Below are 12110 nucleotides of genomic sequence, written 5' to 3'. Positions count from 1 at the left end.
TATGTCTAAAAAGTAAAAAATTTGTGAAAAAAACATTTTAAAAATTCACTAAATACCAAAAATACAAAAAAAAAATAAGAGAATTCAGTATATTTTTTGTATTTTTATGTATTTATTAATTTTTTAAAATATTTTTTCACAAATTTTTTACTTTTTAGATACATCTAAGTAAGGTAAATTTAAAAAAATAAAAAAATATTTAAAATTTTAAAAATATTCACTAAAAATACAAAAATACAAAAATCAAAAAACTCAATTTTTAAAAAACTTAATCCAAAAAACTCAAACCAAACACACTGATTATTTCTTCACACGGTTCTTTCTCTCTTGCTCTCCCTCTCTCTCTCACTCTCTCGCGCACAGAATCAATCACTCGTACTACCCTCTCGGCTCTCTCGAATCGATTGTGAACCCGGTTCAACACACCTTGGCCATGGAGGACATGGGAGCCGGATGCTTCACACTGAACATTTCTAGGGTTAATGGGTCGGTGGCGATCGATACAGGAATCGTTCAGGCTTCGGCGACACAGACCGTGTTTGATCGAAACCCAGTTACGATTTTGGGGTTTCAAGAGTTTTGTTCCTAGTAAATATAATCTTGTTTTTGCACATTTTTCAGCTTCATTTGTATTTGGTTCTTAAAATTTCTCACTAGAACATGTTTACATGATTCATTCATTCGGTCCAATTACTTCTCAACGATAGAATTTTCTATTTTTTTTGCTGTAAAACTGTGAAAACAAGAGCTTAATGAAAATGACAGGTTTGAGGATCCTGAGTTTTCTAATTTTTTTTGTTTCCCTTCACAATAGCTTCTCAATAATTTTTTCGTGTCTTGGATTCTTCAATTTTATATTTGCTGCTTTCACCAGTTTTGTATTTGATTGCTTCTAAGAAATTCTGCGTGAAATTTTTGCTTTTGATCTCAATGTAATAGAACAGGTCAGTTTTTGAAAATTTGTACAATTAGTTGGGTGACTGAGATTGATACTTCCTTAATCCTACAGTTAGATTTGTTTCTCGAACTTTCAATGTTCAACGCCACGACTCTTCTTTGTCCCCTCTCCCTTCGACATTGCAAAACACACTAGAATATGTTGTTGAGACTGGGAGTAATTAGAAAAGGATTTTGGCTACTGACCTGATCCACTCAATCGAGCGGAGGTTCTTGGCTGCACAAGCAGAATCTGACTGGGACGATTGTTTTGATACTGGACTAATCTGTGTGAGTGGAGCCTCTAGGCAGCACAACTGGAGGTTTTTGACCTGAATGATTTTGTGCACACAAAAAATCATTGTTCTGTCCAGATTTGATCTAAGCACTTTAAATAGACCTTTATAACTCCATTCGTTATAAGTTTTGTGATCTTGTTGAGAGATATATACATCAGTGAAAGATCAATAGTGTGTGCGAGATTGAGTGTAAAGAGACTTGTAATTCTTTTATTCAAATTTTAGTTAAGTGACTCGGTGGACATAGCCTTGAATTTGGGTGAACGATGTAAATCTCGTGTTGCTTTGTGGGTGAACCACATAAACCACAGTTTGGTCTTGTTTGCCTATGTGTGGTTTTACTTTCTCTAGATGTAGAGATGTTTTCTCTTTGGATACACTACTCAGTAACTATTTATGTATATTTATTTTTCCTGTTTCAATATTGTACTTGGTGAAAATAAAGAAGCTTAGATCTGTTATGTTGGTTTAGAATTTTTAACATCTTTTCCACACCACAGTTTGGTCTTGTTTGCCTATGTGCGGTTTTACTTTCTCTAGATGTAGAGATGTTTTCTCTTTGGATGCACTGTTGAGTCACTCTTTATGTATATTTATTTTTCCTGTTTCAATATTGTACTTGGTGAAAATAAAGAAGCTTAGATTTGTTATGTGGGTTTAGAATTTTTAACATTTTTTCCACATAACATACGTGGGTTTAGTTTCTATATTATTTTAAGGATTTATGAGAATGAAATTGGTCTGATTTTGACACTTTAAACTTTGTCAGAGTACAAGTAAAGTTTTATGTTTTGGTGGCTACATTTTGCTGAAGGTCCAATGGACAAATTAAATGTACAAGACTGCTATAGAAATCAATAGTAGTGTATGGAAATTAACATGTATGATATTCTTTACTAATGAAAGGCTGTTGGTTATTGCTTATTCTTCTTTATGATCTGCAGTATTACAAATGCTTGGGGTCATGGCTAAATGGAAAATTAGGCCAATGTATGTGGCTGTAATTTACTTAAAATTTAAAAGATGATGTTTAATATATATATATGTGTGTGTGTGTATAAATATAATGCTTTGTACATGTATTGCAGGTGAATCAATCGCTAAATTATTGTCACTCAAAAGCAGCCAGATCATTCAATCTACGCTCTACATAAGGTACCGGATTTGTAAAACAAGCGGTGGTCAGTCTCCAGGTGAATCACTTACCTTTATGCCTTAAAGACTTGTGAGGTTGATTATAGTAATAATTAAATTTCTCATTTGTAAAAGAACTTAAAAGCTATAAATTTCAATTTTCTATTTTGGAGGAAATCTGATTTATAAACCATAAATTTTGTTTCTTCGTTCAAGAAGAAAATCTTGTTAATGATTTTATCTCGAGGTTTCATTATGTTTCATCATTTATCTTATTTGGTTTCATTTCCTATGGCATAACTTGTATCACAGGGTGGGGAAGAGAAGTATCGAAAGGCATGGGCACAAATTTGCGAAATCAGTCAAAGGGAATATCAAAGAGTTTATCAACGCCTAGGAATTAAGATAGAGGAGAAGGTACTTAATTGATATTTTTCTTTCTAACTAATGACAATGTCAAACATTGATTGTATTTTCCACACCTGTTTTCTGCGCCATGGAGCCACGTAAAAAAGACACCAACTTTTGATTTCAATCTATAGCGTGCATGCTAAAAATAGAACATTCTTGGTTTATGGTTCACAGCCCCCTGCCCCACCAATTGTATATTTCATCCGATTCAAATGTATCTGCTTTAAGTCATTGTCACTTTATATTTTGACTGATGTTATCAGGTTGGCCATTTTGTATGACTACTTGAACTAATGCTAGCTTGATATCTAAGATCACAATTCTACAAAGGCAAAACATTGTTATTTCGTCATCTTAGTTACTTATTGTATAGCTGTAATAACTAAAAGATTACTTTAAATTAGTGGGCACAAGAACTGTGGCAAGACTAGACTATGAATCTTAAGATGTTGCCTTACCTTTTGCTAAATGAAATATTTACTTAACCAAAAAAAAAAAAGAAAAAAGAGATGTGGTTGCTTTACCTTTGCTTCCACAAAAGACTGAAGAGGATTCAACCAAAATTATTGACTTTCCATGGTCCCCAATGATGGAAAGCCACCATCGAATCCGCATAGATTCATTCTACTTGGAAAATATGGCTTAGTTAGCTCTCTACCCATCTATCTATTACTGATAGGCTCGGTTGGCTAAGTAAGTACTTCTCTTGTTAGGTTAGCTAGTAATTAACTTAGACATAATCGGCAAGGCTTTCATGCTAGTAAGTACTTCCACTGGCCAGTACTCTTTTTTTGGTTAGCTAGTAATTAATGTAGGCGTAGTTGGCAAGGCTTTTGTGCCAGTGCTTTGTATACATCATGTGTATAATAATCCTGTCTCCATTTGGAAATGGAACTTGCTTGGAGAAAAGAATGTTTATTGTGAGTTAATTACACCAATTCTTGCTTATTCAACAAAAATAGAAGTTAACCATTGTTCTTGACGAACCTAACTAATTTTTCCTATAAACATCTCTGAAAATTTTAGGGGCCCTAAATAGGTCTATATTCAAAAAGGTTCAAATTTGAGAATTTTTGTGAACTGGAGGTTGGAATCCTATTGATTAGTGCTAGTTGGATATGGTTGAATGTCTTGAGTGGTGAATAATTAATAATCATATGATGTCTGCTACATGACTGTGTGTAACTATGTGAATACTGCATGTACTTGCAATCTAGACCAATTTTACTGTTTTCGCTTTCTTCTGCTGCCTCTCCAAACTTCCCACAAGCACAAGAGGCATAGTAGTGTACTTTGTTTTCTTACAATTGTTGGTATGTATTTTTAGACTTTCCCTGATTATTTCTCATCCTTTTGCGTCACAATATTCACAAATGAATTTTTTCTTGTTCATATTGTTAACAGATTGATAGCATCATGTCAACAAGGATGGCAAATGAGCATGATGCAAGCAGAAGCTTAAAATTGGAATTTCTAGTTCAGTTTGATGGGGTGACCTCAAATTCTGATGATCTAGTAATCGTCATAGGTAATGTCCTATTTCAATTAAATGTATCCCAAAATTGTCGATTCGGGATCAGTCATATAAAGTTGTAAACTATTTTATGCTATTTCTTTATCTATACTTGTATTGCTTAGAAAATTTTAGGCGTCATGTCTTCTAGTACAATGTGATTCTATAAGAAGACGACTAACTGCCGCAAGAGGTTGGTTCAGCTGACTTGGTATTGTCAGGCTTATCTGAAGGTTTTAGGCATTTGGGTTTGAACTTTCCACTTGAGTTTATAAATGCTTCCTGATCTGCTTACCTGTGGAATCGTAACAATTGAACCTTAGTAGTTAGTAGTAAAAGAGTACGTATTCAAATAAAAATGGGAATTGGTAGTAATGCGTCCTTCATCTGCATCTCTCTAGTGTGATAACCTTGTCCTGTACTATGTTAATTAATCATGCTTATGTTTGTAATTACGTGCTTAATTCGAATTTGGGTGTTAATTGCATGATTATATGTGAATTTGGCTTTGTATTTGTTTACCGTAGGAAAATCTGTTCGAATCTGTGCTTTGAACTGAAAATTGAAGGCCTTATCGGCCACCGAAGCTAAAATTGACTACGCCATTGTGATTGGCGTAATTTTTAGAGCCTTTGGTGAAATTTAATTGGAAATTGATTCAGATCAAAATAATTAGATTCAGAACGATTAATTAGGCTCAATTAATTGAACTAACTAAGTGTGATTAGAGAGGGCCAATATAAATGAGCTAAGTGTGCTTAGGCTCATATGGTTTTGAGTTCAAATCAGATTTTATGTTCTAGAGAGAGAGAGAGGGCCAGTTTAGAGAGAGAGAGAAGGCATCCTTGAAGATTTTGCAAGGGAACTCAAGATTTGGGAGGCTAGGCTCTAGAACTAGCTAAAATTGTGAAAATTGAAGCTCCTAGGTGAGTATTTAAGCATAAATTCATGGATTTTAGTTTTTAATTTGGTGAATTCAAAGTTGAGTAGTGATCAAGAACATGAATTGAATTGATTACGATGAAAATGAGTTGGTTTTGATGAATTGGGAGTCAATATACACATGCATGTAAAAATTTGCCATGAAGTTGTATAATTGAGCATGAAAAACATGATCCATGTAGAATTGTGGTTAAAATTCATGCTTTTGATCATCATTTGTATCATCTACGTTGAAAATGGAAGTTATAGTTCACATGCAAGTGCAATTCATAGAAGCATGAGTGTTAAATGCATGAAATTGAAGTATTGATGATGGGTTTGATATGAATCGTGTGTGTGTGTAAGTAATTCATGGAAATTAAGCTTCATAATGTTGTCATCTAGCAATTGTAACATGTTAGAAGGTTTGCATGTGAAGTATAAGTCGTGGTATGCAAGTTGTTTGAGTTTGAATGCAAGTTTGAGCCTCAAGAACAATTCTGGATTTTCCAGAATTTGACATGTCCGCTCGAGCGGGGGAATCGCCGCTCGAGCGGGAAATACGAGCTCCCTAAAGTTTTGTAGACATGGGTGTCCGCTCGAGCGGGGAGATTCACGCTCGAGCGAGGAACCATATAGTGAGACTTTCAGCTCGAGCGTCCGAATTCACGCTCGAGCGTAAAAATGAGGCAACCAGTACTTTTGCAGACCAAAGGGGGGTCTGCTCGAGCGGGGAAACCTGCGCTCGAGCGGGGAACCCTGTTTCTGAAATTTTGTAAAGTTGAATTGAGTTTCATTTTCCGTTCTCTTCCATATCTAAACACTCTTAGGCATGCATGAAGCATTGTAAATGAGTTAAAAGGATAAGAATGAAGCCTAAGAGGAAAATAAGAATTAAGAACGGAATGAATCGTTTGTGACCCATTATGTTCATGAAATGTGTAGGGTCAAGCACGAGGGCAAATCCACCGGCAGATCACTGTGAGTAATATCTTAGTAAAGATATTTTCAAGTATGTTACTTTCCAAATGCTACTTCTGTATAAGCTTCATGGATTTGTTGATTTGAAATATGAATGAGTGTTTTATATGCCTAATTTTGTATAAGGCCGTTTGTAGCTTGATACGTTAATATATCTGAATTGGGCTTAAGGCCGTTTGTAGCTTGATACGTTAATATATCTGAATTGGGCTTAAGGCCATTTGTAGCTTGATACATTTGATATATCTGAATTGGGCTTAAGGCCGTTTGTCGCTTGATACGTTTGACTATAATGAATAATTGGGCCAAAGGCCATCGGACATGAATAATTGGGCCAAAGGCCGTCAGACATGAATAATTGGGCCAAGGGCCATCGAACATGAATAATAGGGCCAAAGGCCGTCGGACAGGAATAATTGGGCCAGAGGCCGTTGGATATGGATGAATGGGCCAACGAATGGGCCAGAGGCCGTTGGATATGAATGAATAGGCCAACGAATGGGCCAGAGGCCGTTGGATATGAATGAATGGGCCGGAGGCCGTTGGATATGAATGAATGGGCCAACGAATGGGCCAAAGGCTGTTGGATATGAATATAAAAAGAATGGGCCCGAGGTCGTTTGATACGCCTGATATGTTTGAATTGGGCCCGAGGCCGTTTCACATATTCGAATTGGACCAAAGGGCGTTTTGAATAAAGAGTTGGTTGGACCAAAGGTCGTTTTGTATAGATGGACTCGAGGTCACATTGGTTTATATAAGAATTGGACCTGAGGTCGTTTTACATATGGATATGATGTGTTGGACCTAGAGTCATTTTGCTTTGTTGAGATTTGTAAATCTGGTATGAATGAGAATAGTGGTTCAATTATGTACATTATAAGTATGATTCATTTATGAACGAAATTAACCTCTTTATTTTGATATTATTCACTGGGCGTTACCTCACTCTCATTTATGTGTATGTTGGTGAGCAAAGGGACGTTCAACCCCAGCCTTAGTGGAATTTAACAAAGGAACCCAAGTTTTGTGAAGTCAGCCCAAGTGCCTCACGCAAGAGGCTTGTTTATGATCTTTTGTATTTCTTTCGCTACTTCTATTGATCATGATAGACCTTTTATGTATATAAGCTTTTGGTTTAGCTGACTATGTGTTTAAATGATCCTGGGTATACAAGATGTTGACTACTGATATGTGGTGTGAGTTATTATTGAGTACATGTGAAATGTTTTGATATGCCATGTAAGCATAGCTCATTGGACAAAATTTTTAAGTCTGCTTCTGTTTGGCCCCTTAACTCTGATGGAGTATATTCTAATCCGATTTGAGGCTGTAGGTAATCTCATGATTATTGACCGGTTATGACCTTAATCTATAAGGGCTGGTTCGGGTCATGACATCTAGTCCACAAATGCTCATAGAATGTAAATTGGAAGGATTATGGGAAGAAGCATACATGCTTACCATTGAATGACCTTTTTTATTGTACTTGTAGTATTCTTTCAAATTGATACTTAAATCTTAGTTGTGGAGGATTTAATGACCAATTGATATAAATGTTACCTCATAACGCTAAGATCACATCAATGGATTTCAACATTGCCTTTTTGAGGGATGGATGGATGACATATTCATGTGAATTTTTTTTATGTCAATTTATTTTTGGGATTTAAGGAGAAGAGAACCTTCATATAGTTTTCTGAGGTGGAACTAGCAGACACTGGTTTATATTAGTGAATGTTAATCAATGTATTATGCCCGGTTGTATTCTACCCTCATCTTTCTCTTTGTTAACTCTTCTGTTATGTTAATGCAGGTGCAACTAATAAGCCACAAGAATTGGATGATGCAGTTCTTAGGAGATTGGTTAGTGTCTTGTCATATGAACTTTCTGCTATTGTTTTAGGAGCTTTAAGCATGAATAAGTGATAGATTTTACTGAAAGGGATGTATCTTATTAATCGATATTAATCATTTAATGACATATGCTTGTGCAATATCTCATGAAAATATTGTAATTGTTGCTAGTAACTGGAGTCTTGTGTTTGAAACTTTGGATCTAACATTCATTGATTAGGCCCTTTCTTTTAAAGGCAAAATTTACTTTCTTCTTTTTCTGGACCATCTTTCATTCTTTGAATGACGACTAGCAAGTAGAAACTAGTGTGAGATGCATAAATTGCCATCGACATTGTGTTACTGCCTAGATAAGGACTAAGATAATGAGAACCTAGGAAATCATGCCAAAGCCAATGGAACCTTAGCCTTGTACCAACTGAACAAGTTGAAAATTTTGGGTATATTGTTGCGTTTGAGATGAATGGTGGGAGGAGCTAATTTTGGGTATATTGTTTTATTGAATTATCATTATGAATCTCTATGCTTGGTCATATAGTAAAAATTACTAAAATAAACACAGAAAAAGGAAGAAAGACATGGAAAAACATCTGAACAATACTCTTGTCAATATCTTGGGTTGAAACTTCAATATATGGAAGATACAAATTCAACTAGTTTTTTTATTTATTTATTTTTTAAATGTGAAATTGATTTCTGGTTGAACCGCCGTGTGGTTGACACGAGCAGCTTCCCCATGCCAAATAGGACTTGTGACAGCTGACGGAATGTTATTCGGACCCGTAGGTTGGGATTTAGAGCCGAATACGTCCAAAACTTAGTCCAAAAAGGGCGTTTCGGGGGCAAAAATTCAAAACAGCCCCCGAACCGCCGTGTGGCCAACACAAACACCTTCCCTATGCCAAATATGACTTGTGACAACTGATGGAATGTTATTCGGACCCGTAGGTTAGGATTTAGAGACGAATACGCCAAAACTTAGTCGAAAAAGAGCGTTTCGGGGGCAAAAATTCAAAACAGCCCCCAAACTGCCATATGGCCAACACGAATAGCTTCCCCATGCCAAATATGACTTGTCACAACTGACGGAATGTAATTTGGACCCCTAGGTTGGGAGTTAGAGTTGAATATGCCCAAAACTCAATCGAAAAGGGCGTTTCGGGGGCGAAAATTCAAAACAGCCCTTGAACCGCCATATGGCAAACACAAACACCTTCCCCATGCCAAATATGACTTGTGACAAATGACGGAATGCTATTCGGACCCGTAGGTTGAGATTTAGAGCCGAATACGTCCAAAACTTAGTCGAAAAATGGCGTTTTGGGGGCGAAAATTGAAAACAACCCTCGAACCGCCGTGTCGCTGACACGAACACCTTCCCTATGCCAAATATGACTTGTTACAACTGACGGAATGTTATTTGGACCCATATGTTGGGATTTAGAGCCGAATACGCCCAAAACTTAGTTGAAAAGGGGCGTTTCGGGGCCGAAAATTGAAAACAACCCCCGAACCGCCGTGTGGCCGACACGAACACCTTCTCCATGCCAAATAGGACTTGTGACAAATGATGGAATGTTATTCGGACCCGTAGGTTGGGATTTAGAGACGAATACGCCTAAAACTTAGTCGAAAAACGGCGTTTCGGGGGTGAAAATTCAAAATAACCCTTGATCCGCATTGTGGCCGACACGAACGGGTTCCCCATGCCAAATATGACTTGTGACAACTGACGGAATGTTATTCGGACCCGTAGGTTGAGAAAATGCGACTTGTAATATTGCATCGTTACAAATGCCAATACAAAACAAGGAATGTTAGGATCATATAAATGTTAGTGATAAATGAGGAACAATATGTCACTCCGTGTTCTCATTATGTGAATATTGTGTTAATGCTTACAAATTTTCTCAGTGCATGTCGAATATCTAATTCTAGTGTCTGTCTGGATTAATTGGGGGTGAATTGAGATGATTCCTTGTTTACAAGTATCCCATACTTTTTGGGTATTTTAAAAACAGACAGTTTAAATAGAAAATATATCCAAAATGATGTGTTAATGATATTTATAAAAATTATGGGGACAACTGTGAAAAATGTGTTGAAATCGATAACAAGTGTTTCATGTTCTTGTTGTTTTTTCCCCCTCGTGTCCTGGTTGATTTTCTTCTTTCTTCTCATCCAAAACATGATGCGATGGTCTAAAAGAACTGGTTAGTTAAATGTCATGATTATATTAATGAAAAAGCCCAGTCCAAGTATTGACAAAGAAAAAGCTCTTTATAATATCTTTCCAGTATAAGTATTTTTGTTAAATGTTTTATCAAGCTCAAGTTCAATTTTTTTATCAAGCTCCCTCGATGGCACATGCAAGGTTACTTAGTTATGTTAAATGATTCATAATAATATCTTCCTAGCATGAGCATTTTTGTTTCTCAAAATGACTTATTTTCGTATTGTAGGTATGGGACCTTGTTACTGGAAGACTTTTACAAACTCGAGCTTTTCCATTACCAATTACTGCAATAGTTGTTGATCCAACAGAGATGAAGTTATTTTCTAGTGGTATAGATTACTAGTGGATATTTCTTTTTTGTATATGGAGGACATCATTTTTGTATGATTATCTGTTTGTATGGAATTATTATTTTGCGTTGGATTATATTTGGCTTGTATAGAATTTGATGTTACAAGACCAAATTTTTGGATGGTTGAAAGTGAAACAGAAATAGACATATGTATTGTTTTGTTTATATACAAGGTGCAGGTTGCACGAAATAAATACAGGTTGTGCAGAAATAAATAATAATAAAAAAAAAAAAATAACACTGAATAAAGTTTTTGGCGACTAAATGTTTAGTAGCCAAAAAAACAAAATAAAACTTGTTAGCTACTAAAAATTTAGTAGCCAAAAACAAACCAAAGATTTTTTGGTGACTAAAAATTTTGTAGTAAAAAATATATGAGACTTTAGGCGACTAAATAGTTTAGTAGCTAAAAAAAATATGAAAATTAATTTTTTTTTTGACGACTAAATATTTAGTAGCTAATAATAAATGATATTTTGGGTGACTAAAAGTTTTAGTCGCTGAAAATGAAAATTAATTTTATTAGAAAACTTTTGGCGACTAAATATTTAGTCGTTAATTTATGACTTTTGGCTACTAAAAAATATTTAGTCGCCAAAACTTTCTCCGACCATTTTCCCGCGACAAATCTAACGACCAAAATATTTAGTAGGGAAAAGGCTTCGGCGACTAAAAATCTTACTTTTGGCGACTAAAACTTTAGTCGCCAAAAGTGCATTTTCTTGTAGTGTATAAAAATGTGTTATATATATTGATCTTATATAGCATATTATATATGTTGTATTTATATAATATGAAAAATCTAGAAATCCCTCAGATGTTGATTTGTGATTATGTATCAATTTTAAGCAGTATATAACAATCCCAATCAAACAATCAAGACAAATCGACACAACGATTTTACGTGGAAAAACCACAATTGGACACCTCCAATTGTGATAAAAAAAAAAACCACAGGCAACAGTCACAAAACAATCCACTAAGAAGATATAAAGGAATTACACAGGTATACTCTCAATTACCTAGCGAATCCACGCTCGAATTGAACCAACCTCTATGTGCCTCTTCCAAACCCGTCTTCACCTCAGAATTGTCTTGACGATGAGCCACTCCGGAATCCACCAAAGTTTCAGGCTCGAATTCTTCGGAATCCACCGAAGAACAACTCTCTCTTTTGTATAGAACAAACAAATAATCCTTTGATGTATACTCTTTAAACCAGGAATTGAATACTCAATCAAGACATCAAAGAAAACCAGCAAAATATCCCCAGATATAAACCCTAGAACCCAAGAAGAAAATCTGGAGAAATAATCCTAAAATCTGACAGAAACCCGTACTTATAGAAATCTGAATCACGATGCTCGCTCGAGCGAAGACTCTCTCGCTCGAGCGAGGAACCAAAAACGCGTGTTTTCCATAAGTGGCTTCGCTCAAGCCAAACAACCTGCGCTCAAGCGTGAAATCATC

General features: G+C 35.7%; 1 protein-coding gene across 3 annotated transcripts; it reads left to right on the top strand.

The window, feature by feature from the left end:
- Positions 1-315: 315 nt before the first annotated feature.
- Positions 316-10787, top strand: LOC114318846 (uncharacterized). Of its 3 annotated transcripts, XM_082905660.1 has the most exons (8): positions 316-588; positions 2180-2225; positions 2324-2428; positions 2682-2786; positions 4185-4308; positions 6160-6195; positions 8012-8061; positions 10515-10787. In XM_082905660.1, exons 5-8 carry the CDS (start codon positions 4197-4199, stop codon positions 10629-10631), a joined length of 315 nt encoding a protein of 104 aa, XP_082761786.1. In that variant the 5' UTR covers positions 316-588; positions 2180-2225; positions 2324-2428; positions 2682-2786; positions 4185-4196; the 3' UTR covers positions 10632-10787. The 3 variants fall into 3 exon arrangements, with proteins under 3 accessions (XP_082761786.1, XP_082761787.1, XP_082761788.1); XM_082905661.1 differs by lacking the exon at positions 2180-2225; XM_082905662.1 differs by lacking the exon at positions 6160-6195 and having other exon boundaries at positions 319-2225.
- Positions 10788-12110: the final 1323 nt, after the last annotated feature.

The sequence above is a fragment of the Camellia sinensis genome, chromosome 14, assembly GCF_055761805.1.
Source record: "Camellia sinensis isolate YWXY chromosome 14, ASM5576180v1, whole genome shotgun sequence".
Taxonomy (NCBI): domain Eukaryota; kingdom Viridiplantae; phylum Streptophyta; class Magnoliopsida; order Ericales; family Theaceae; genus Camellia; species Camellia sinensis.
The sequence above is the reverse complement of the archived record's forward strand: the minus strand, read 5'-3'. Positions and strand labels throughout refer to the sequence as shown.

Bases quoted from the DNA above. Each gene is read 5' to 3' on its own strand.
- LOC114318846 (XM_082905661.1), top strand. From the start codon at position 4,197: ATGTCAACAAGGATGGCAAATGAGCATGATGCAAGCAGAAGCTTAAAA. The intron at 4,309-6,159 runs GTAATGTCCTAT...TGAAATGTGTAG, and splicing joins TGATCTAGTAATCGTCATAG to GGTCAAGCACGAGGGCAAAT. The intron at 8,062-10,514 runs GTTAGTGTCTTG...TTCGTATTGTAG, and splicing joins ATGCAGTTCTTAGGAGATTG to GTATGGGACCTTGTTACTGG.